This window comes from Grammomys surdaster, unplaced genomic scaffold, assembly GCF_004785775.1.
Source record: "Grammomys surdaster isolate TR1022 unplaced genomic scaffold, NIH_TR_1.0 126313, whole genome shotgun sequence".
In the NCBI taxonomy this organism is placed as follows: domain Eukaryota; kingdom Metazoa; phylum Chordata; class Mammalia; order Rodentia; family Muridae; genus Grammomys; species Grammomys surdaster.
Genome location: NW_021621113.1, coordinates 9,406,295 through 9,429,011, shown reverse-complemented (window position 1 = coordinate 9,429,011; position 22,717 = coordinate 9,406,295). Strand labels below are relative to the sequence as shown.

The following is a 22,717-nucleotide window of genomic DNA, read 5'->3' as shown; positions in this document are numbered from 1 at the left end:
ACACCTTGGCCTCCTTAGTCACTTCGTCGGCAGCATGGTATTAGTCAGTCATACATAGCTTGGCGAGTCCTGGTGAAGCTTAAATGAAGTTTCCAAGGAGTCCCATCCCAAGGCCACAAGAGGTGCTGAGAGTGAGAGCATGGTAGCTGCTTGCTCTACATCCTTGTTTGGAGCATACTACTAGTACTTTTATCATTTTTCCCCCCTGCCCTATCTCATCCCAGATACATAGCTTGTTTCAGGATAAAAAGAACCACAGCCTTAAATTGAATCATACTTGATAAGCATGATCTGAGCAGGAAGTTTGTTACATATAAACTAGGTAAATATCTGACTATTTAAGATTAAACCACATTCATTTATTTTTTTATAATCTCTGTCAGGAATATGATGAATTAGCTGAAACGCAAGGAAAGCTAGAAGAAAAGCTTCAAGAATTGGAAGCCAATCCCCCAAGGTAGGGAAAGAAACTCAGACATTAAGAATTTCAGCTTTGCTCTCCTTGAGTTCAGATTGGAAGATAATAATACAACGAGCCTTTTCTTTCATGAGCACATTGAATTATGTGATGAATGGGAAGTGTGTGTGAACATGGGCCTTGTCAGGTTTGTAGACTCCTAGTCTAAATGCTAGTGTGAGGATATTCTCAGTATCTACAGTTAGCCCGTCTCCACAAGCCCTGGTATTGAGATGAAGTTATCATAGGTGGAAATTGTCTTTGAGTGTGATTTAAAAGTACTGTTGCTTTATACTTGAAAGATTTGGGGCAGAGGGCAGAACTATTCTTATTATTTCCATTGGGGTCATGCAGTGACTGCATGCTGATAAAATACTCCACAGGCATCTGCCCTGATTTCTTGTAGACAGAAGCTATCTGTCCTTAGAGTAAAGCCTGTGGATTTGATACAAAGTTTATTCTTCTGTGATGTATGAGGAAATTTTTTCAGACAAAGATGACCCCACAGTAATTTGCTAAGTCGAGCTTAACATTGCTCTCTAGATATCAGGAACATCGTAGTTTAGTAACAGAGGTGAGAGCCTGTTCTGTGATAGATAGATAGAAGACACAGTCCCCACCCCACCTTAGAGTCCCGAATGGCTGAAGCCATCCCAGGAGCCCATTGAGATAAGCAGTGATATCTTTTATGGTTTGTTAACCCTGTGCTTCCTGATTTTTTTTTTTCAGTGATGTATATCTCTCATCAAGAGACAGACAAATACTTGACTGGCATTTTGCAAATCTTGAATTTGCCAATGCCACACCTCTCTCAACCCTCTCTCTTAAACATTGGGATCAGGTAGGATTTCTTCATTATTGAGTTGAACATAGTTGAGGACTGTTAGTGTGTCTGTCTGTGTTGTAGGCAGCTTCAGGAGGAGATGACATTTGCTTACAGTGAAATCTATACATCTTAAGCAAGCAGCTTGATGATTTGCCAAGCTTGCTTCATAATGAGCTCCCACCGCGATAAGGATGGAGAGCATCTCACCCTGGTGTCACGGTACACTGTCATCCCAGTGCTTCGGGGGCTAGGACAGAAAAAAATTAATGAATTCAAGGTTAGTATGGCCTACATAGTGAGGGCTTTGTCTCTTAAACAAAAACTTGAAGATACAGAACATTTACATTATCCTGAGTTTTGTTCTGCCCCTTTGCAACTAATTGCTCTGCCCAATCCTGCTTCAGCTTGTCTTATTTTATTGTAAGTTGTCTTTGTGAATGACTTCACTTACCATGAGGTAGTTTATCCCTTTTTTACAGCTCTGTTGTAGAGATAAGCATAGGTTGTTAATTCATCCCTGGTGCACTGATGGGCGTGTGTATTGTGGTAATATCAGTGAAGTTGCTCTGAACATGATTTCTGTCAGATTAAATACAAGAGTGGAGCTGAGCATGGCAGAGCACACCTTTAATGCTAGCACGTACACTTGAGGATCTCTGAATCCATAGCCAGCCTGGTAGACATAATGAGTTCCAGGACAGCCAGAGCCACACAGTGAGAGAGACATTGTCTCTGACCGCTCCCCCACCCACCCCTTCAAAGTAGGAATGGAATTGCTAAGATCTTATGCAAAGTAGTTTCTGGCTTTGGTAGTACTAGGGATCGGGTTCAGGGGTCTGTACCTGTCAGGTAATTGCTCTGCCACTGCACTGTACTTAGACCTCTAGCCCTGTTATTAATCATAAAACAAACTTCCAGACTGCATACCACCAGGTGATCTTCCCCTTTTAAGTCAGTGACAATCCATGTGTTTCACATCCTCAGAGATACTTGGTGTCAGACAGACCTGGAGGGTCTATCATTCTGGTGACTGTCAGGACAGTATCTTCATGTGTTTATCAGCTGCTTTGTGTCTTCTTTCAGTGAAAGTCTAGTTGTCTTTTAAGTTGGAAGAGCTCTTGTCAGATACATATTTTACAATATTTTCTAGTCTTTGGTTTGTCCTTTGTTACTGGCTCTACGCTTGACCCTGGGTCTTCCTGTGCATGCACATGCTCTACCATAGAGCTAGAGGGGTAACTCTAGCTGTACATTTTACATTCTGAAAAATTATTCTCATCTGAGCTTACAAATCTTTACTGCTAGATCAGTTTTAACATCTAGTTACTAAAAATTATGATCTCCCACCCCTGAGTTTCTAGACCATTGGGATACTCTTAGCTTCCCGGTCAGACCTTGGCTTGATAATTCTGGATGTCCAGAACTTCTTTACACCTCTGGGCTGCCTTTGCCTAACTTGACCAACTAGTTTTGGAAATCTTCAACTTTTGTATGTTAATTTAAGGACTAAAAGTGGATTTTGCTCTTAAGTAAAAATGTAATTATGGCAAGGAATCTGATGTCTTGCACATCTGTAATGTAAGGAGGTAAATGGATCGCTTTTGTGCTTTCTGGTCATCCGTGTCTCCATCCCACCCCTGTGGATGGATGGTCTATATAGGTCATAGAGGACTGTGCTGATAGCTATCTAGGGACAAAAGAAACTTCTTCCTGGAGAGCAGGAACAAGATCAGCCAGTGTTTTTTTTTCCCCCTTGGGTAGTTAAACTTTTGAATACTGAGTGTTTGTGGTCTTAAAATACTGTTTGGGGCTGGAGAGATAGATCAGCAGTTAAGAGCGTTGGCTATTCTTGCAGAGGACCTGGTTTGAATGCCAGCACCAGTATGGCAGTTGTTGTTCACTCTGGTCCCAGACTATCTTCTGGCTTCTACAGACATTGCATAGATATAGCACATAAGAAACATGCAAGAAAACACCCATACACATAAAATACAAAATTTTTAAAAATTGATGTGTACAAGCTTGTGCTCTTTAACACTATTTTATAGAACTCAGTGCAAGAGGCATAGCATAAATTGTATTTAAAAGTGTAGTAACAGGCCTTTTTTTCTTTTACCTCATTAGGATGATGACTTTGAGTTTACTGGCAGCCACCTGACAGTAAGGAATGGCTACTCATGTGTGCCTGTGGCTTTAGCTGAAGGCTTGGACATTAAACTGAACACAGCAGTGCGGCAGGTTCGCTACACAGCCTCAGGTACGTGCCTGCTCTATAGGAAGGTAGAGTGCCTTCCCTGAAACAGGACTAATTTTAACCTTTATTTTTGGTAATTTGATTGCATGGTTCATGAGTGTAAACTTTGTAGATAACCTTTTGCAATCAGATGGCAAAGTGACAGAGACTGCAATACCCTCTTCATTCTGTGTCCACAGAAAGTGTGTGTAGTTATCATGCTTACGATGTGCCAATTCTCAAAAAATTCATAATTATATTTATAATGAATTGATCAAAAAAGATATATGCATATGTGCATGAGCACTCATATAACTACATATGTGCATGTGCACACACACATATACACACACACAGTTGTATGGGTTAAAGACAACATAGGGCTCATCAGCCAGCTACTGGTTGGTGCTCAGTCTTACGGAGTTTATTCTGATTTTACTCTTATTGTTCATTAATCTGTAAAATACATATTAGGTAAAATAATAGTGACATAATTCTAATGTCAACTTATTAGAGATCAAGCTAAGCATTACAGTGTTCTCTCTATAGTTTGAGGCTTTGCATCAGTCTTGAGGTTGCCATCCTTAATGAGCAGTCCAGTATATCACTGGTGTAGGGTTTATCAAGTGTGAGGGTTTAAAGCCTGGCAACCTTAGGTTCACCTCTTCTGTTTTCTTGTCTGAAAAATGAAGGAAATAGCGTGTGTTGAACCTGTTGGTCACCATATTCAGTTTCCTCCTTGATGCTATCCTTGTTACCATTAAAGTTTTCCCTCTTTTTCTAGGATGTGAAGTCATTGCTGTGAACACACGCTCCACAAGTCAAACCTTTATTTATAAGTGTGATGCAGTTCTCTGTACCCTTCCTTTGGGAGTGTTGAAGCAGCAGCCACCAGCTGTTCAGTTTGTGCCACCTCTTCCTGAGTGGAAAACATCTGCAGTCCAAAGGATGGGATTTGGCAACCTTAACAAGGTACTGTGCTCTCTCTCCGTCGATAGCCTAGTGTTTGGTGTCCAGTAGCATCAGTGAAGAGTGGGCTCTCCATGTAGCCATGCTTGCCCATTCCCTCAGCTGCCTGATTCCAGGGCCTGAGGCCTGGCAGTGCCTGGTTGTACTATATAATTTTCAACCTTTTTTGTAACCCCAAGCCTCCTTGGGATTCTCTTTTTACATCAAAAGTAGATTAGGAATGGTTACTAAGTCTTAAGTATGACTGGAAATGGGACAGTGATCTTACGGAAAGCAGTTGCTCTGAGCCAGCTGATGTGCTCCTTTCCTGTCCTAGGTGGTGTTATGTTTTGACCGTGTGTTCTGGGATCCAAGTGTCAACTTGTTCGGGCACGTTGGCAGTACAACTGCTAGCAGAGGCGAGCTCTTCCTCTTTTGGAACCTATATAAAGGTAACTGTGATTTTAATTTTTCATACTCTTACAGAAACAGAGAATTAGGAATACTGTAAGTTTTCTCATATAGATATCCCTAATGTTTTCTATTAACTTAATAAGCAAATCCTCAAAAAGCACTTTAAAGTGTTTTGAAGAAAGTATGTAAAAATGAAGAAACATACTATTTCTCATTCTGAGACTTAGATCGTTTGCCCATGCCTCAGATCACTTCCTTAAAATGTGTTCCTATCTCCCATCCTATTATTTTATTTTATAATCAGTTGATTAATCAGAGCTAAATAAGTGTATTTAATTCCCTCTACCAAGAGAGTGAAGAACAGGTGTTTCCTATGCAGCAGTTGTAAGCCACTGCTTAGCAGCAGACACACTTCTGACCTGTCACTCAATCTCTGGTGAAGAGGCATTCATATACTGAGTGGCACCATGCTTTTTCCCTAGTTACATCCAGGCCATCTGGTCCTGTCAGTGCCAATATAAAGGAGTATCTCCCACACCCCCTTAAGCATTCCTTACCCACCACCACCCATGTCTTTATCCAGGCCATTGTCACCTCCTGAAACAGTTGCTAAAATAGTTACTAATATCCCTGTTGACTGCTAATGGAAAAAACAGATTTCTTACCAAGAATTTATTGAGGCCCTTCCGTTCTCCCCCCCCCCACCCCCTTCCTGGCTCTAAGAACTTGGAACTGTTTTCAAATTCTGGTTACTTTGTTGTTCAGAGCTTCTGTGTATATTCTCTTTTCACTGTCTCGCCTGTTTTGCTTGGCCTTCACAGCTTGAGCTGAATGTATCTATTTAGAGTATACATTCCTGGTACCTAGAATCTGAATTAAATCCCTGTATTCTATTCTTTACTATGTCTTGTATCATGATCCTGTGCCCATATGGAAATACCTATTAACTGTGGTATATAGTTTGTATCTTTCACACCCACAGGAACTAGGTAGCCCTCGGGTTGTCATGCAGTTTTATTATATACTCACCAAATGAGTGACTGCAGGTGGTAGTTATGAAGGGTCTTAACTAGGTAAAGGGGACATTGTTTGCCATTGCCATGGAGCCCCCTTAAGTGGTCAGAACTAAAAATTCTATATAAGAAGTCATAGGTGGTGAAAGCCCGTCTGTCGGTCAGTTTCTAGCTACAGAGTTGAAAACAATAGTTTCCATCTTTGTGTATGTGGCTTGTTGACTTTGTTCTCTTAAGAAAATCCTGGAATTGTTCTGTTTCCTCAGCTCCAATACTATTGGCCCTGGTAGCAGGAGAAGCTGCTGGCATTATGGAGAACATTAGTGATGATGTGATTGTCGGCAGGTGCCTGGCCATTCTCAAAGGGATTTTTGGCAGCAGTGCAGTACCACAGGTATGGGAAGGAGTGGACAAGCAAGGATCCAGCTTACAGCTGAAGTAGGGTTTGTTGCAGTCTGCAGCTTAAGTTCTTGATCAGGACGTTCCATGTCAGGATAAAGCTACGTGCTGAGTGGACATGAATTTTATTGTATGAAACTAAAGGAGTCAGAACACGCTAGAACTTTGGTTTTCTTTTGTATGTGGGGTCACATCACAAGTAGCTTAATTCACTGAGTACATTGGGAAGTCCTAAGAGAATTTCATGGTAGCTTATTTTTCAGGCTAATTGCAGTACTTTTAGCACCCTATGAGATACAAGAAATTTATGAAAGAGTAAGCAAGCAACATGGTTCTTCTAAGGTCTTACCTAGTTTTCAGAGATGGCTGATTTGTTCTGGTATCAATAACGACTAGCTCATATTTCTTCCTTTGTGTAGCCTAAGGAAACTGTGGTGTCGCGTTGGCGTGCTGACCCCTGGGCCCGGGGTTCCTATTCTTATGTGGCTGCAGGATCTTCTGGAAATGACTATGATCTAATGGCTCAGCCAATCACTCCTGGCCCCTCAATTCCAGGTGCCCCACAGGTGAGAAGCTAGGAATCTCTGTCTGAGCCTGTTTTGGGAAAGACCAGAAGCTCAGGGCAGAAATGATATCTCTAACTATTGTAGACTTTTAGTCATTCTATCCTTAGATACTTAAAAAGTACTATTTTTCACATATGGGCATTGTAAATGTAACCTGGATTAGAAATGGAAGAGTCTCGAGTACATACAAGTCAGTAATTTTTCTTGCTCAGTTTTTTCCTCTTTTTAAAAGGTCCTATTTGCCAGGCGGTGGTGGTGGCGCACGCCTTTAATCCCAGCACTTGGGAGGCAGAGACAGGCGGATTTCTGAGTTCGAGGCCAGCCTGGTCCTCAGAGTGAGTTCCAGGACAGCCAGGACTACACAGAGAAACCCTGTCTCGAAAAACAAAAACAAAAAGGTCCTATTTGGGGATTAGAAAAAACAGCTATGCATTTGAAAGTGGCTGCTATCCCCAGCACCTCCAGTGGATGGTTTACAGCCTCTTGGAACTACTGCTTCAGGGGATCTGACATTTTCTTCTAGACATACAAACTTTTTTTTAAGTCCTATTTTAATTGTACCTAATTTTATGGCAGCTTGTAGGGTTGCAAAGGTCTGAGTTACTCTGCAGGTTTTAGGACCTGCTCTTATGTAGGCTCTGGAAGACCTTGTTTAGAGTATAGAGTACAACCCCAAGGCTTGGTATTTGCTCTGAACCAGAAAGTCAAACATATTCCTGTGCCTAAAAGGCTCTCCCCCTCTTTGTGGTTCAGAGTTTAGGATGTCCTGCCAATCTTAGCCAGCAGTTACTAAATGAAATAAAGCTAGAATATTGAGCATCAATAAACTGATTAAGAGAGACTTTGGTAAGCTGATAAACTAGTGATGGAAGCAGATTGGCCTTCAAAAGTCAACCGGAGTTTAGCAATTCAAACACAATAATTTTATGTTTGCAACTTGCTGATTCTCCTCACCTCTATCCCCACTAGCCAATCCCAAGACTTTTCTTTGCTGGAGAACATACAATCCGGAACTACCCAGCTACGGTCCATGGTGCTCTGCTGAGTGGGCTTCGAGAAGCAGGAAGGATTGCTGACCAGTTTTTGGGAGCCATGTACACTTTGCCTCGTCAGGCCACACCGGGTGTCCCTGCACAGCAGTCCCCAAGTATGTGAGACAGATGGTTCTGAAAAAAGAGGTCCAATGGACATGTCATCTGCCATGTAAGCAAGTTCTTCTAGCAATACTAGATCCTACTGAGGAACTCCATGTCATCAGCTGCTGGGACTCCTAGTCTGACAGCAGAGGCTGGCTCCTTTGGCTGACAGCACAAAGAGGAACTTACCCGTAAAGACTGAGTGAGAAGCAAGTGGTGTTTAGTCTATTGGTGTTTGTTTTTGTTTTGTTTTTTTAATATATTTTGAGAATAAAACTTTAAAATAATTTTATATGAAAATTCATTTTTAGTTCTGTGTGTGTCTGTGTTGGTATGCACACTTAAGTGGGTGCCCATGGAGGCCAGAGGCATTGGATCTCCCAGAGTTGGTCATGGATGATTGTAAACCATCCAGTGTAGGTGTTGAGAACCAAACTTAGGTCCTCTGCAAGAACAGCATATTTTTTTAACCATTGGGCCGTCTCACTAGCTTCACATAAAGTTAGCTTGATATTTTGGATTAAAGTTGTACACAATATACACAATATACAACTATTGCTCCCTTGGAAATGCAAAATCCTACCCCTGACCATAGCTTATCTGCTTTCTCCTTGTCTGTGTGAAGAAGGAGGAGGAGGCACGTAAAAGAGAAAAGGGTTTGATCAGGTCCAAAGGGAGGGCTCTCCTACTGAGCTACACTTCCAGTTTCTCCTTTTCTGTAAGGTTTTTGTTTTGTGTATCAGTGTTTGCCTACATGTACCTATATATACGTGTCTAGTGGCCGTGAACCTTCATGTGGGTGCTATGAACCAAACCTGGTTCTCTCCAAGAGCTGCAACTGCTCTTAACCATGGAGCCATCTCTCCAGCCCCATTATAGTTCTTAATGGCAATCTATTAAATGAAGTTTCATGGGAAGTTTCATGTTTTTTTGCACTTTTCATGTACTGGTGATCCTGTGTTGGTGTAGAGTACCTTGTAACTGAACTGTCTCCTCTATAAGGCTGCTTTAATAACACCTATACCCTAAATGTAATCTCCCCATCTCCAAACTCTAAATATGGTATCTGTGAAGTCTTCACTGCTATAGAAGGTATACATACATATGTACATACACTCAGGATGGCCTTGAACTCTACAGAGATTATTGGTCTGCACCACTGTACCTAGCTCTAAATGAAGCTGAGTTGAGGAACATTATACTGGGGTTTGGTAAGACGATGAAAATGGAGTGGCAGCAGTAGAGAAATGGTATTGGTGGTGGCAAGGTGATTGATTGCTGCAGTGGAAAGTGCTTGAGGCACCCACTGAGGGGAGCTCACTAGTGTGTCTGGTGCAGTAAATGGCAGATGCTTTTAAGACAAGGTCTCACTGTGTAGACCTGGCTGTCCTGAAACCCAAGATTGTGTTGGGATTAAAGGCATAGAGAATTTCAGAAAATTCTCTTTGACAACAGACAAACCTAAAAAGAAAATAGAGCAAAGAGTTAGCTGCTAGTTTTAATTCTGTATTTTGCCTAAATTTGTGAATTGTCACATTAGCAGTACCAATTCAGAGATAACAGCTGTTTCCAGAAATGATATTGACAAAATTGGCATCACTGACTCAAAGGAGCATATAGAAACAAGGGAGCTTTATTGGTTACAATATTGTGCTGCAGAGCCAACAGAGAGCATTACAGCCAAAGGATACATGCAGACAGGCAGCTTCAACTATACACATGCACCCAAGGAGCCCTGAGCCACTGCCTGTGGCTGTGCCCTGCTTTCCAGAGGCAGGTTCTGGCCTCTCTGGTCCCTTGCTTGGAGCAGGAATGTAGAAGCTGCTGCACCTAGATTCCAAGGGGCAGAGGTGAAGCCAGAGCCACCTGCTTGGGCAGGTAGGTGTAGACCAACAGCTGAGGCCCCAGCAAAGGACCTATCATGCATAAGTTTATTTAAGGGCTATCTATCTTTCTAGCCCTCTCAATCTTTAAAATACAAAAAATAGACTTTATTCTCTTAAAAATACATTCCGTTCAATACATGTTCTGAGCTGTGAAGCAGCAGGAAAATAGGACCTCTTTCCTATGACTCTGGTTGAGGTGGTTAAGGAGAACCCTGTTCCCCATTCAGGGTGTTCAAAAGATAATCCCTAAAAAGCAGCTCTTACAACGCAGTCTTTGTCAGAATAGAAACCCATGCCAACAAAGGCAGCCAGGGACCAGCCTCTGCGTCCCTGTTCCTTTACTGACCCATTAAATTTAAACAACTAACACAGCCCAGGACAAGAGATCCACTATTGCTCTAGGCACCGGCCCCTGCCACGTGAGAGGGATGGCTGGTGTGCAAGCTTGCCGGTAGTCTTGGCCTTCAACTCATCTGAACTGTTTTACTGCCACACAGAGTTGGCATAGCTTCCTTGCCTGCCACCCTGCAGCCTTTTCTGATTGTTTCAATACCAGAGTAGCTGGTAACAGCAGCAGGTAGACGATACCACTTCCTTGCAATTAGCCAGCTCTTCATCCTCCAGCCAAGCATATCCAGGACCAGGTTCCTTCCTGTACTCAGAACTCTTAGACACATGACCTGCTGGCCCAATTTAGCCATCTGTAGAGAAGTACTGTCATAAAAGTGGGTCTTTTGATTGGGATTAAGGGAATATTTGGCTTGATTAAACAATGACTTGACTACCAGTCTCCCTTCTATGTGGAGGCTTCCTGCAGCTTCTGGCTAGGGCCCAAAGGTTACATCCTGGTGTCTGCAGAAGTGATGTGCCTTCCAACCTTGGAATCAGCCAGTCTAGCCATCCATATGAAGCCCAGGGGAACTTGAACCCTCTGGCCTCCGTTTGCTTAGTATAAACATTTGTAATGCTGAAGGCATTTAAAAATAAAATCTACTTTATGGCAGGACTACAAAGTGTGCAGATTAAAGAAACAAAATATCCTGAAATAATTGTTACAATCAAATGTTATTGCACTCAGATTTTCAAAATGGCAGCCCACAGCTGTCCCTTTTCCACAGAACATTTCAACTAGCAGCAGGTGTTGGTGCTGCTAAAATGTGGAAAGATTCAGACTTTGGCACCAGGATACAGCACCAGAATCCAGGGCTGAACACCCAAAGACAAAAATTATTGGTGAGATCTTTTGAGGCAGGGCTTGATGCCCTCCCCCCCCACTTTTTTTTAAATCAGCAGAGAAGAGCCACAGACTTAATTTCCTATACTCCTGTGGACCACCACAGGGGTCTGTTTCCTTTTAACTCTCGGGGCTGCCAACTGATGGTGGTGGTGGTGGGGCACTGAAAGTGAGAGGTTGCAGCCTTGAATTAAGGAATTTCTGGCCAGTGACCCAAAAGCAGCAGCAGGAAGAGATCTTGAAAACACTTTCTTAGTTGTTTATCAAGTTGGGATGTGTAGGCAAGACACATGGCAATGCCCTCAGGTTAGCAAAACTCCATTAAAACAGAAGTGCTAGTCATTCCTGTTCCTTGGGAGCTGGGGGGAGCAAACAAAACATGGCAGATCTCCCCACACCCTGGCAGGATGGCTGAGTCTGATGCAGACAAGGGCAGATAAGTGCCAGTGTGTATGTGCTAAGTAAGAAGGGTGAAGGGAGACCACTCAGTCCTCCTGAGGATGTCCTGTGTCTTTCCTGTGGCCAGGAAATTCACAGGAAAGGCACGGGAACAGGAATCAAACAGACTTACGTTATAAAAAGCACCTAGCTTGAAAGCCAGGACATGTGGCACTGAGCAATGCCACATAAACCTGAGACCACCCAATCCAATCCCTTTACCTCATACTGAAAACAGGCCTTACAGACTCATCCCCATGACAGAAACATGAAGAAAAGAGAAAGAAGGCCCAGAAGACAACTGAAGGCAGAAAGAAAGATGTTCCCCAGACTCATGTGGACATCACCTTCCAAAGCCAAGAGTCAGCTCAGGCTGATGGGTGAAACAAGTGTAGAACACCAAAGTTAAGGCCTTCGAGGTCATCCACTCCATAGACCTCATTTTGAGCAGGGCAGCAGCAGTGGCAGAACACTTGCCTAGTACACCAGGACCTGTGTTCAATCCCCTCCATGCATCTGTAGGTGACACATGGGTACAACATGCACGCAACAAACGAACCAACAAAGAACTCATTTTAAAGACAGGGAAAACTGAGGCTCTAAGATTTGCCAAAGGTCGCCAGGAGGGATGGGGAAAAGTGGCCTTCCAAATTCCTAGTCTAATGATAAGGCAATGACATCTACTTCACAAAGGTAGCCAAGGAGGATCCCTTCAGATTGAAACAATGCTTCAGAAAATTCAGTGACAAACAGTTTGTTCTTCGGTTCCCCATGTGGTCGGTATAAGGAGATAAAAAGTTTATCTGCCTTCCTAAAAGGCTTAATGCACTTTGAACTGCATAAATCTGAGGCCCTCAACAGGCAGGTATTGGCTTTCCTCCAATGAAATCTCTGAAATGGTCTACTCGTAGATTCCGAGGGCTTGCTTTTGCATCAGCAGTCAGCATGGTAAAGTGCAAGGCCTCCTCCACAGGGGATGGAGGAGCAAAGGGAGGGAACAGTCAGTCCATGCCTTTCATGGAGCTATTGCTTGTGGAGTGACTAAGGGAATTCTTGTTTGTTTTCCCATTTGCTGGGCACATCCTAACAGCAGTGTGCTGGGTCCGTCGGCTCAGTGTAGGGAGAATGATGAAGTCAGCTGAAGTTTCCAGCCTCCAGAGAGAGCAAAGGTGATGCCAGTAGTAATGTTGGTGTCCAGGAAAGGAGATGTACAAGATCTGTCTGTTTCTGGTGCCTTTGGAAGGTGAGCTGAAAGCTGGCGTCAGAGGATTATGTCATTCTATTTGGTATCCTGCTCTGCCCCACGAAACTGGTTGGTTATCCAAAAGTCAGGTAAGGGAAGCTTGAACATAAGGATGGTCCCATAATTACTTAGGGGCAACAGACCCTTTTTCTGTTTCCAAATTCTCAAGAACTCAAAGATAAAGGAATGTAAGCCTCTTAGGATGGAAATGATGGCTGATAATTCTTAATGTGTTCTTGGTGAGGGGGGGGTGTCTCTTAGGGCAAACAAAGAGCCAACTGGATATGGTGAGGAGACAAATCACAGCATCAAACACAGATCCAAAGGGACTGGGCTTTGATATACAAACTGTTCACCATGGAGCAGAGGCGAGAGCTTTTGGCTACCTCTATATGGTAGTGAGTTTCTGTAACTTCCCATTTGGGGGTCAAAGAATGGTCCATGCTACCTTGGGGACAGAGATAGGAGATAGGACTACTCATGCATCAGGGAAAGTTGGGCCTGAGTGACTGGTTTGTAGTCTCTGAACCTATCTGGACAACTGGCAAAATTACCTGAGCCATAGCCTGGCTCTCTACAGTCTCCCAGCCAAGGCCTTTGCGTCTAGCCTGGTTAACTGGCCTTGGGTCCTTCACAGGCCAGGATTGGGGAGGAGCTGAGAAGCAGGAGGAGAGAAGAAGCAGCAGACTTCACCTAGCTGGCTCAGTCTTCCTCAGCATAAGGCCTTGCTGGGTGGAGCCGCTCCTCAGTCCAAACTCGCTCAGGCTCTGGCAGTCCCTGCTTCCCAGGCAGTTCAGAATGCTCCAGCGGGTTGTGTATTCGCCTGCTGATAACAAATGTGCCGTCCTCCCCTTCCTCCTGTGCCAATGAGTAACAAGTAAAAAGTGAGCTGCAAGGACAGTCCAGGGAGGAATGAGACACCCTCACCTTCCACCCTGCTAAGTTCTCCCACCTGGCATAGACACCTCACTCACTACACAGTAACTGCAGAGATATTCTTGGGGAGTGGCGTGGACAGCAGGAGTCAGTATGAAACCCCTTGGAAATAAAGAACTGAGGAGACCAAGAGACTCATAACTGGACAGGAGCCTGATTAGAGTCCAGAGTTTAGAACAGAAATGAGAGCAGGATCCCCAAGTGGCACATGTGAAAGCCACTTCCTTGCTGCATGGCAGGACTATGCTGAATTAGGCAGCTCCTTCTTACATATGATCTATGAAAAAGCCACATGCCTTCTCCCTTATATCATTCTGTCCCTTGGCTTGGGTCTCCCTGGAAACTCAGATAGCCAAATCATCTTCAAGACCCTAGATATCCATCTTTCTCCACACTCTTGGAATTCTGCCTTGCCAATATTCAAAGAATAATGAGTATGAGCAGTAAAGGCGGGTGATCAGCGTAGAGAGGCACCGAGGAGCCTCAGGTTCCAGTCTGAGCTCTCTGTTATTGTCTGCGCCTGGATGACCTTCATCTTTACTACTCACACATGAAAAGTGACACTAGCACTGTTCACAGGGCTGTTTTAAAGGACACTAGGTGAACCCAAGAGTTAAGCACCTAAAAGATTGACAGGTTTGTCCAGTTAATCCCTCACCTGCCTTAAAAAAAAAACAACAACAACCTGGGCTGGAGAGATGGCTCAGTGGTTTAAGAGCACTGACTATGCTTCCAGAAGAGAACATCTGGGTTCAATTCTCAGCACCCACAAGGCAACTCATAACCATCTGTAACTCCCTCTCCTGGCCTCTTTGGGTACCAGGCACACACTTGGTGCACAGACATACATGCAGACAAAATACCCATACACACTAAATAAATAAAACTTAATGTAAAATTTAAAAAGGTACTAGTAGTGTCTAGAGGCAAGACATTTTCATGGTCATGGGTTCCTGGTCCAAGACACTCCTAGAACCTTCTACAGACTGTTTTCACTCTGGTTCTCAAGTCAGTTGGTTCTGTATTCATCTGTTCTTTAATGGGCCATACTGAGCTAGTCAGACAGAGAATGCAATGGATCAGGCCTATCTAGAACAAAACAAAGTGACACTTGGGTATAAAGTTTATAAAGCAGATCCAGAGTCAGGCCTCATTCTCCCTATCTGTCAGCTGCCCACAGAGGCCTCCTCACCAACTGTGGCAGCAGGAGAGGAATAACCTGTTTACTGCCATCCTGCAGGCACCTAAGAGCCTTCCTGTTAACTGCTCTGGAAATCTCAGGCAAACCAGGAAATAAATGCCACTCTCTGTTTGCATCAGAGCAAAATGGAGAAGACAAATGAGATGAGAGGTTCTGGAAGTCATGCTGCTTTCTCCCAAACCTACCTGAGACTCAGCATTTCCCAGCCTTCTGGGTTCCCTAAGTCCTCAGTTAAACGGATCAAGGCTGAGGGAAGGAAAGTGAGACTCACCACGCTTGATGAGTGGTTCCAAGAGGCAGCAGTAATGGCATCTCCTGTCCGACTCCTCCGGGTGAGTACCTCTGATGCAGTGAGGCTACTTTGGGTCCTTCTTGAGGAGAGCTCAGGAGCATCCCCTGAATTTCCTACCTTTCGAGTGCCCTGTTCAGACGGATGTGACCTGGGCTGTTCAAGTTCTAAGAAGTCTGTGGAAGACCTCTGTGTATAGGCATTAGTAGCTTCCATGTTTCTACCTATTCGAGTTGGGGGGTCTTCTGAACATTTCAAGTCTCTCTTACTCTTCCAAGCATTCCGCACAGTGATATGTCTGGTGTCTGAAGAGGCCACCTCTGAAGAAGAACTATGGCTTTTCCACCTGATTGTCTCCGCTGGGGGGGCATGACTATTTCTCTCCACAGACTCTGATGGCTTGATTAGAATGCTGCTCCGAGAGACCACTGTCTCTGCTCTATTCTTTGGAGACCCATCTCCCATTCTTTCACCTTCTGTGAGCTGTAAGGTGATGTCATGTTTATGAATAGAGAGCTCAAGAGGGGAGCTGACATGGTTGCTAACTGATGTGAGCTCTGGGGGCCCCACCTGAATGTTGCTGGTGGACGTGTGCCTCTCCCTTGAGGCCTCACCTGGGACGGCTCTAGGCCCACTGCTGTCAGAGGGGTAGATGGTGATGCTGCTTGTCACTTTGCTTGTTACAGGTTTAGAGGCAGATTTCTGCTTCTCCAATACAACCTCAGTTCCAGATCCACCCATGATTTTTTTCACATCTTTATCAATGATAACGGGTTTTATAATTGCTCTAGACCTCAGGGCCTCTCTAGGGCTAAAGGGCCTTTGGTTTTTCACCCCAGCACAGTTGGCATCTGGGAGTTCTATAGCATTGGAGGAAGGTCTGGTAGATTTCACAGAGTCGTTTTCTATTGCAGCATTTTTATCATTTTCCAATAGGGCAGTTCTAGCTCCCCCTCTGGGTCTAACCTTTTCTCTTGAGTTTGGCTGTAGTTTGGGCTCTGGCTCTGGAGTGATAGTTGTGTTCACCAACTTGGCAGTAACAAGAGACTCTATGTCCAGGTCATCATCTGAGTCTGGCTTCTCTCTGCCACTGGATTTGATGACACGGCACCTCAAGGCTTCATGATGGCTGCTGTCTTCCATCACAACTGCTACCGACTGATCAAGGCCTTCTTTATTTGGCAATGAAAAGGCCTGAAGGACATTTTCTTGGCTTCTTGAACTATAAGGATATTTTGATAAAATAGGAGCTTTAGAATTTGAAAAATTTGCATCAGCCTCTAGGCCGTTAGCAGCTTTTTTGCCCTTAGAAAGTCCTTCTGAGGAGGCTCTTTGAGACGAGGAGAGCGCGCCAATGGCCTTAGAGCAGCCAGACTCTGCAGCCTGTGTTACCTGACTTGCATGGCCAGGCGCCTGTCCTCTCTTGCCTGTCCTCTCTTGCTCTCCTCTCTCAGAGGAGAGGTCAGAAGACTTATCACCTTTCCCCACTGTATCATTGGGCACAGATCCATGAGTGGAATCACTAAATGTTCGAGTTGTCTTCTCTACTTTCCCCTTAAGTCCACTCTCAGTGCCTGCCTTGGGAGCTCCCTTCCAAACTTTAGTGTGCTCCTGGGCAGCAGGGGGGTAACGGCTAAGCACTGATGGCTGCTCCCTCCCCTTTTTCCCTTCACTCTGAGAGGACCCAGGTGCAAATCGGTCTTCAGTTCTCTTTGTCTCCTGAATCCCACTGTCGGAACCCACTCCCATGTTGGAAGCTTTTGCTGCCCTTTTATTTGTGAAAACGGGAGAAGAAGCCTGTTTGTTGCTTAGAGAATAGTGTTCATTATTGAGCGCAAATTCCCTGTTCCGGAACCTTTCCCGCTTATGTTGAGGAGACAGTTCCCGAGATGTGTGCTTGGACACAGATGCCTCACCTCCATGGCCTCTGAGCTTAGTCCTCTCGTGCCTGCCTCTGCCCAAAAGGAAAGCATCTTCACCTTCTATGTCCCCATTTCCTAACTCTTTTTGTTTCTTGACTTGGAGCTTTATCTCCTCTAGCTGGCTAGCTAAGCTTCTGTTTTTATTCAGTTCAGTTAGGTAATTATCCTGAAGGTCATTGTTTTTAGCCCTCATTTTCTTAAGCTCCTCTTCCAAAGATTCAAAATGTTTGATCTGTGTCTTAAGTTTCTCAATCTCTTGGTTAAGGTCTTTCACTTTGTTGTCTTCCTGATTGTGGTTCTTCTCATTTTCTGATTTGTCTCTGGTTTCATTCTCGACCTGCTTTAGGTAGTCCAGACTGCCCTTTCTTTTTGACTCTTTGGATGGCAGTGTAGAGGAAATGCCATCCTCAATCCGTAGGTCATTCCTTTCCAGAAAAGTAGAAGCATTTCTCATGTGATCTCGGCTCGTTTTCTTGTTCTGCTCCAGTTTTTGAGTAAGCTCTTTTATTAGTTTCTCATTTTCTTTCTCCTTTTCATTCAAGTATTTTCTCTCATTTACAAAGCTCAGGGTTAATGATTTTAGCTTTTCTAATTCTGACACTAAATTCTGCTCAGTTTTATCCAAGCGGTCCTCTGAAGATTCTAGTTCTTTCACTTTGACTCTAAGCATTTCCAACTCAGAAGAGATTTTTTTGGTCAGATTTCTTTCTTCATTGAGGCTCAGACAAAGCTGGGAACATTCGTTCTTACTCCTGCTCAAAGCCTCCTCTAACTTCTCTAAATCAGCCATTCGTTTCTGAAGCCGCTCAATTTCAGATTTTAGCTCTCGGGTAAGGTTTTCTTCCTCTTCAAGTTTCTCCTTCATCATATGACATAGGTCCTCTGCTCTCTTAATTTCCTCATCTTTACCTTCAATCTTCAGGACGCGCTGGCGTAGCACCTCAATCTCAGCCAGCATACTGGAGTTGCTACCCTCTGCCTGAATCACCTTGTCCTGGAGGTCCAGGAGCTCATCCTCAGCTTTCTGGAGGTTTTTTGTGGCTTCCTCTAACTCATCGAGGCGACGGCTCAGGCTCTGTAACTTAAACCGCAGGTGGCGGTTGGAAGCAGCATCCTTGTAGTTAGCAAATTCTGCCATGTCTACAGCCAGTCAAGATAAGCTGCTAGAGGCATCCAACTGCACTGGAGAAACTGGTTACCTTTCTCTTGGCATCCACAACCTTCTTTGGCAACTGAAGACCATTATCAGTCTATAGAATAAAAGCAGAAAGCATGACTGTAAAAAGAACTCCAACCTGCAGTCCTTGTACAGAGGACATAGTAGCGACATACAATTCTAATGGCTCAACTTGAGTAAACCTGCAAAACAAACCTGTCCTTTATGGCTGACAATGAACTGTAGCACCTAAGCATAGCATGGCATAAAAGTACAGGGAACCACACTCCTCACGGACAGCACAAGGCTATCTACACACACAATCCCACCCTGTCTGTATTCATTTAAAAACAGAGCCTTTCTCCCTTAGCTGTATAATGAGCATGGTCCTCTCTCCCCGTTGCCCTTGAGAAAGCATATGGTAAGCTCTTGGTAAGAACACACAAAATAATCCTGAGGTAGGAGGAGGGAGAGGAAGGGAGGGTTCACAGATCAAAGGAGGGAAGAGTATCTGAAACAAGTTGATGAAAGAACCTTACGTAAAAAAATTCTGCCTCAAACAGAATAAAGTTAAATGTGCTCACAGACATAAGTTAGACAAAAGAAAACCACAATTATAAAAGTGACAGGTTTTAAAAGGTTGTCTCAACCATCTAGCTGTTCTAACAAAAGATATGACACAATCTTTATAAGGACCAGAAGAGGTTCTGGAAGCTGGAAAATGCAAATTCAGGCCACAGCAAGGTTTCTCTCTGCCAGATACACGCCTGGTATCTGCTAAGAGAGTACCTTAAGTCTTTGGACTTGAAAGTGGAAGGACAAAAAGGTTAAGATCCGAATTCTGTATGGGTGACAAGCCTATTCATCTCTTAAAGGCCTCATCTCTTAATTATGTTGTGGGGGGATTATATTTGAACATGAACTTTGTGGGCACACAAACATTCAAATCATAGCATCAGTCTTTGATGAAACAGCAACTGAACCCTGACTGAATGGCAAGTAGAAGACAAAAGACATGGTAATACTTATGTAAACTGTCAAACTAGAGTTTTATACCCCCTAAACTACCAAAGTGGGTTTAACCTAAGGAACTCATGAGCACCACTGTGAACTGGACAGAGGCACATGCACAGTATATGCCAGCACCAGCAGATGACACATTCTCAAGCGCACATTCAAGGCTATAATAACACAGCTGTGATGGCTGATGTTAACTGTCCACTAGATAGAACCTAGAGTTACCTGGGAGATGAGCACTGAGCATGGGATGGGGAAGTTGATTATGTTAACTGATGTCTGCTGTGCATGGCCCCTTTCTTGACAAGGACCCTGTCCTATGTAAATGGAGAGAGGAAGGTGAGCAGCAGTGTGCACACCTCTCTCTGTTCCTGACTGTGGATGTGACAGGACCAGCTGCTTGAGATGCCTGCCACCGTGATGGACTGTGCCCTTAAACAGTAAGCTGAAATAAACCCTTTATCACATCAACAGAAAAAGAAACTAAAAAACTCACCTTGACAATTCTAACAGAAATTTTAAATTAGTCCACAAAGGAATCAAACAAATCAGTAACAGAAGATGGCTGGAAATAAAAATATTTTGAAAGAAAAATACAACTTTCTAAAATGTGTAAAATAAACTCAGAACAAGACAAAAGAGAAGGTGGAAAGATTTTAAGAGCCAGAAGACTGGAGGTCTGCTGTGAGACAGTGTCATCTAGGTATGATAAGGAGCTGCACCATGAAATCCCAACAGTGAGGTTGCCGAAACAATCTGAACAATTGATGCCGTCCGATGACATCCCAACAGGGATGGAGGAACGTTTCACAAAGCCCAACCCCTGGATGGACAACTACAGGTGACTGATGGCTGCTAATTCCAAATGGTCAACCTTAAATACACTCAGGAGGGAGGGAGGGAGGGAGGGAGGGAGGGAGGGAGTGTGTGAGTGTGAGTGAGAGTGTGTGTGTGTGTGTGTGTGTGTGTAACAATAATTAAGGAGGCCATGATCTGAAGGAGAAAGGGATAGCTTACAGGAGGAGAGAGTGGGTGTAAATGATGGAAATACAGTATTAAAGAGTTGTAGGGTGAAGTCACAGGGTTGCTAAGAGAGATTTATGGCACTCAGTGCACAGTAGATGAAGTGTAATATTAATCTCAATGGTAAGAAACAAACAAACAAGCCGGGCAGTGGTGGCGCACGCCTTTAATCCCAGCACTTGGGAGGCAGAGGCAGGCGGATTTCTGAGTTCGAGGCCAGCCTGGTCTACAGAGTGAGTTCCAGGACAGCCAGGGCTAAACAGAGAAACCCTGTCTTGAAAAACCAAAAAAAAAAAAAAAAAAAAAAAAAAAAAGAAACAAACAAACAAACAAACAGGCAAAGTAAACCAGATGTGATGGCAGTCCCACAGCCAGGGAAAGTAAAACAGGATAATTGCTTAAACAAAGGTGGTCAGCTGTGAGACCACTGACTACCAGCTAACTTAAGTAATGAACGTTAACTTATTAAAATTAAGCAGAAGAAATAGCAAGAAAGAGAGAGAGAGAGAGAGAAAGAGAGAGAGAGAGAGAGAGAGAGAGAGAAAAGAAAACAAGAAAAAAAAAAGAGTGGAAATCAAGTGGAAACAAGGAAACAAGTGGGGCAAGTTGTTAACCAAAGACAAAGCTATCTCTGGAAAGATAATAAAAAACAGATGACAAGACACTATAGATCTCAGAGACATTAAAGAGTAATTTATGAACAACTCTGTGGCCAAAATTTGGTAATCCAGATGAATCAGACCAATTAGCTGAAGCGACAATTTATTCAAATAGTAGACAATGTTGAATAGGCCTCTTCTGTTCACCAATAACTTTGCAAAATAGATATAAAAGCCCAAGTGGACTTACTAGTAAGTACTTTAAGCATTTAGAAGAGTGTCAGAAGACAGAATCACAGCAAATATTTCCCAGTTCACTGTGTAAGGCCAACGAAATCCTCTTAAGACCAAAGATATCACAAGAAAATAAAATCTACAGACCAATATCTCCTGTACACAGATATATCTAAGACTCCTCCACAAAATACTAGCATAAGAAATCTAATAATATATAGGAAGAATTATATGCTACAACCAACTGGATTTATCCAAGAAATGCAAGGCTGCTTCAGCTTCTGAAAACTGATATAAATCATCACACCAATAAGTTAAAGACATACTGAAGCTCAAAGCCTCCTGTGTGATGAGGGACCAGGCAAGAATTCTTCTTGCCACCTGTTTTCAAGATTGTACTAGAAGCTTAGATAATACACTAGGCAAAAATAAAAAGAGGTGCTGATTGAGAGAGAAGAAAAGCGTTGAGAAAGATATGCCTCTCTGTAGAAAATTCAACAGAATGAGCAAAAAATAAAGGCTACTTTAAACAATTAGTGATTACAAGATGGGTGCATAATAGACTATAGATATAGATTAGACATAGATATAGATTAGACATAGATATAGATTAGACATAGACATAGATATAGATTAGACATAGACATATAGATGTATTTCTCAACCATTTCCCAATGTACCATCAGTGAGCAAACAGAATTTTAAATTAAAGTACAGTATTATTTTTATTAGCACTATAAAAATGAAATTTAGATGTAAAGTCAAAAGGTATATGCATATTTCATAGTTTTGCGGATTGTAAAACAGAAGACCTAAGTAAATGGGGAGACTGCCCATGCTTACTGGTAGGAAAACTCAATACCGTCCCAAATGTCAGTCTATAAACTCAATCAAAATCAAAATCCCTAGCAACTATTATGTGGATACTGACAAACTGACAGTTCTGCTAGAGTTGAATAATCAGAAGAACTAACATAACATTAAAAATGAACAAAACTGATGATATCCACCTAAGAAAGTTATCAGTTACAGCAGTATGTATGAAAAGCACAGAGATAAAGGAGCAAAACAGCCAGACAAAGAAACAGTCCTAGAGCCGGGTGGTGGTGGTGCACGCCTTAAACCCCAGCACTTGGGAGGCAGAGGCAGGCGGATTTCTGAGTTCGAGGCCAGCCTGGTCTACAGAGTGAGTTCCAGGACAGCCAGGGCTACACAGAGAAACCCTGACTTGAAAAAACCAATAAAAGAAAGAAAAGAAAAAGTACTTTTTATGATTGCCTAAACCTAGAAGCAGGGAGATTATCCACCAGTAAGCAGAGGGATAAACTGCTACATCCAGTTAGTGCAGTATTATTCAGTTCTAAAATGAAATGAGTTATCAAGTTTAAAACGCCTCATGTGATATGACTAACTGAATGACATCTGGCAAAGGCCAAACTATAGAAACAGGAAGAGTGACTGCACACAGGGGATGTAGCAGTGAAATACTCTACTTCATTATGGATCCATGTCATTCTACCTCTCTTTAAACCCATAAAATAACACAA

General features: G+C 43.2%; 2 protein-coding genes across 4 annotated transcripts in view; one reads left to right on the top strand and one right to left on the bottom strand.

The window, feature by feature from the left end:
• Kdm1a (lysine demethylase 1A) overlaps positions 1-8,296 on the top strand; it is a 55,434-nt gene extending 47,138 nt beyond the window's left edge. Inside the window, exons 12-19 of one of the 2 annotated variants that reach the window (XM_028759636.1) lie at positions 384-457; positions 1,187-1,298; positions 3,408-3,540; positions 4,301-4,488; positions 4,802-4,916; positions 6,158-6,285; positions 6,710-6,856; positions 7,826-8,296. In XM_028759636.1, the coding sequence (XP_028615469.1) occupies positions 384-457; positions 1,187-1,298; positions 3,408-3,540; positions 4,301-4,488; positions 4,802-4,916; positions 6,158-6,285; positions 6,710-6,856; positions 7,826-8,011 (1,083 nt within the window). In that variant the 3' untranslated portion in view covers positions 8,012-8,296. The remainder of the gene's footprint in view (positions 1-383; positions 458-1,186; positions 1,299-3,407; positions 3,541-4,300; positions 4,489-4,801; positions 4,917-6,157; positions 6,286-6,709; positions 6,857-7,825) is intronic. The other variant, XM_028759635.1, reaches the window with a different exon arrangement.
• Positions 8,297-9,602: 1,306 nt separating this feature from the next.
• The window catches only part of Luzp1 (leucine zipper protein 1), a 28,640-nt gene continuing 15,525 nt past the window's right edge, over positions 9,603-22,717 (bottom strand). The window contains exons 2-3 of one of the 2 annotated variants that reach the window (XM_028759938.1): positions 15,202-18,391; positions 9,603-13,651 (exon numbers count right to left, since the gene is read on the bottom strand). In XM_028759938.1, coding sequence (XP_028615771.1) covers positions 13,496-13,651; positions 15,202-18,279 — 3,234 coding nt within the window. In that variant the 5' untranslated portion in view covers positions 18,280-18,391 and the 3' untranslated portion in view covers positions 9,603-13,495. Of the gene's footprint in view, positions 13,652-15,115; positions 18,392-22,717 lie in introns of those variants that run through there. The other variant, XM_028759937.1, reaches the window with a different exon arrangement.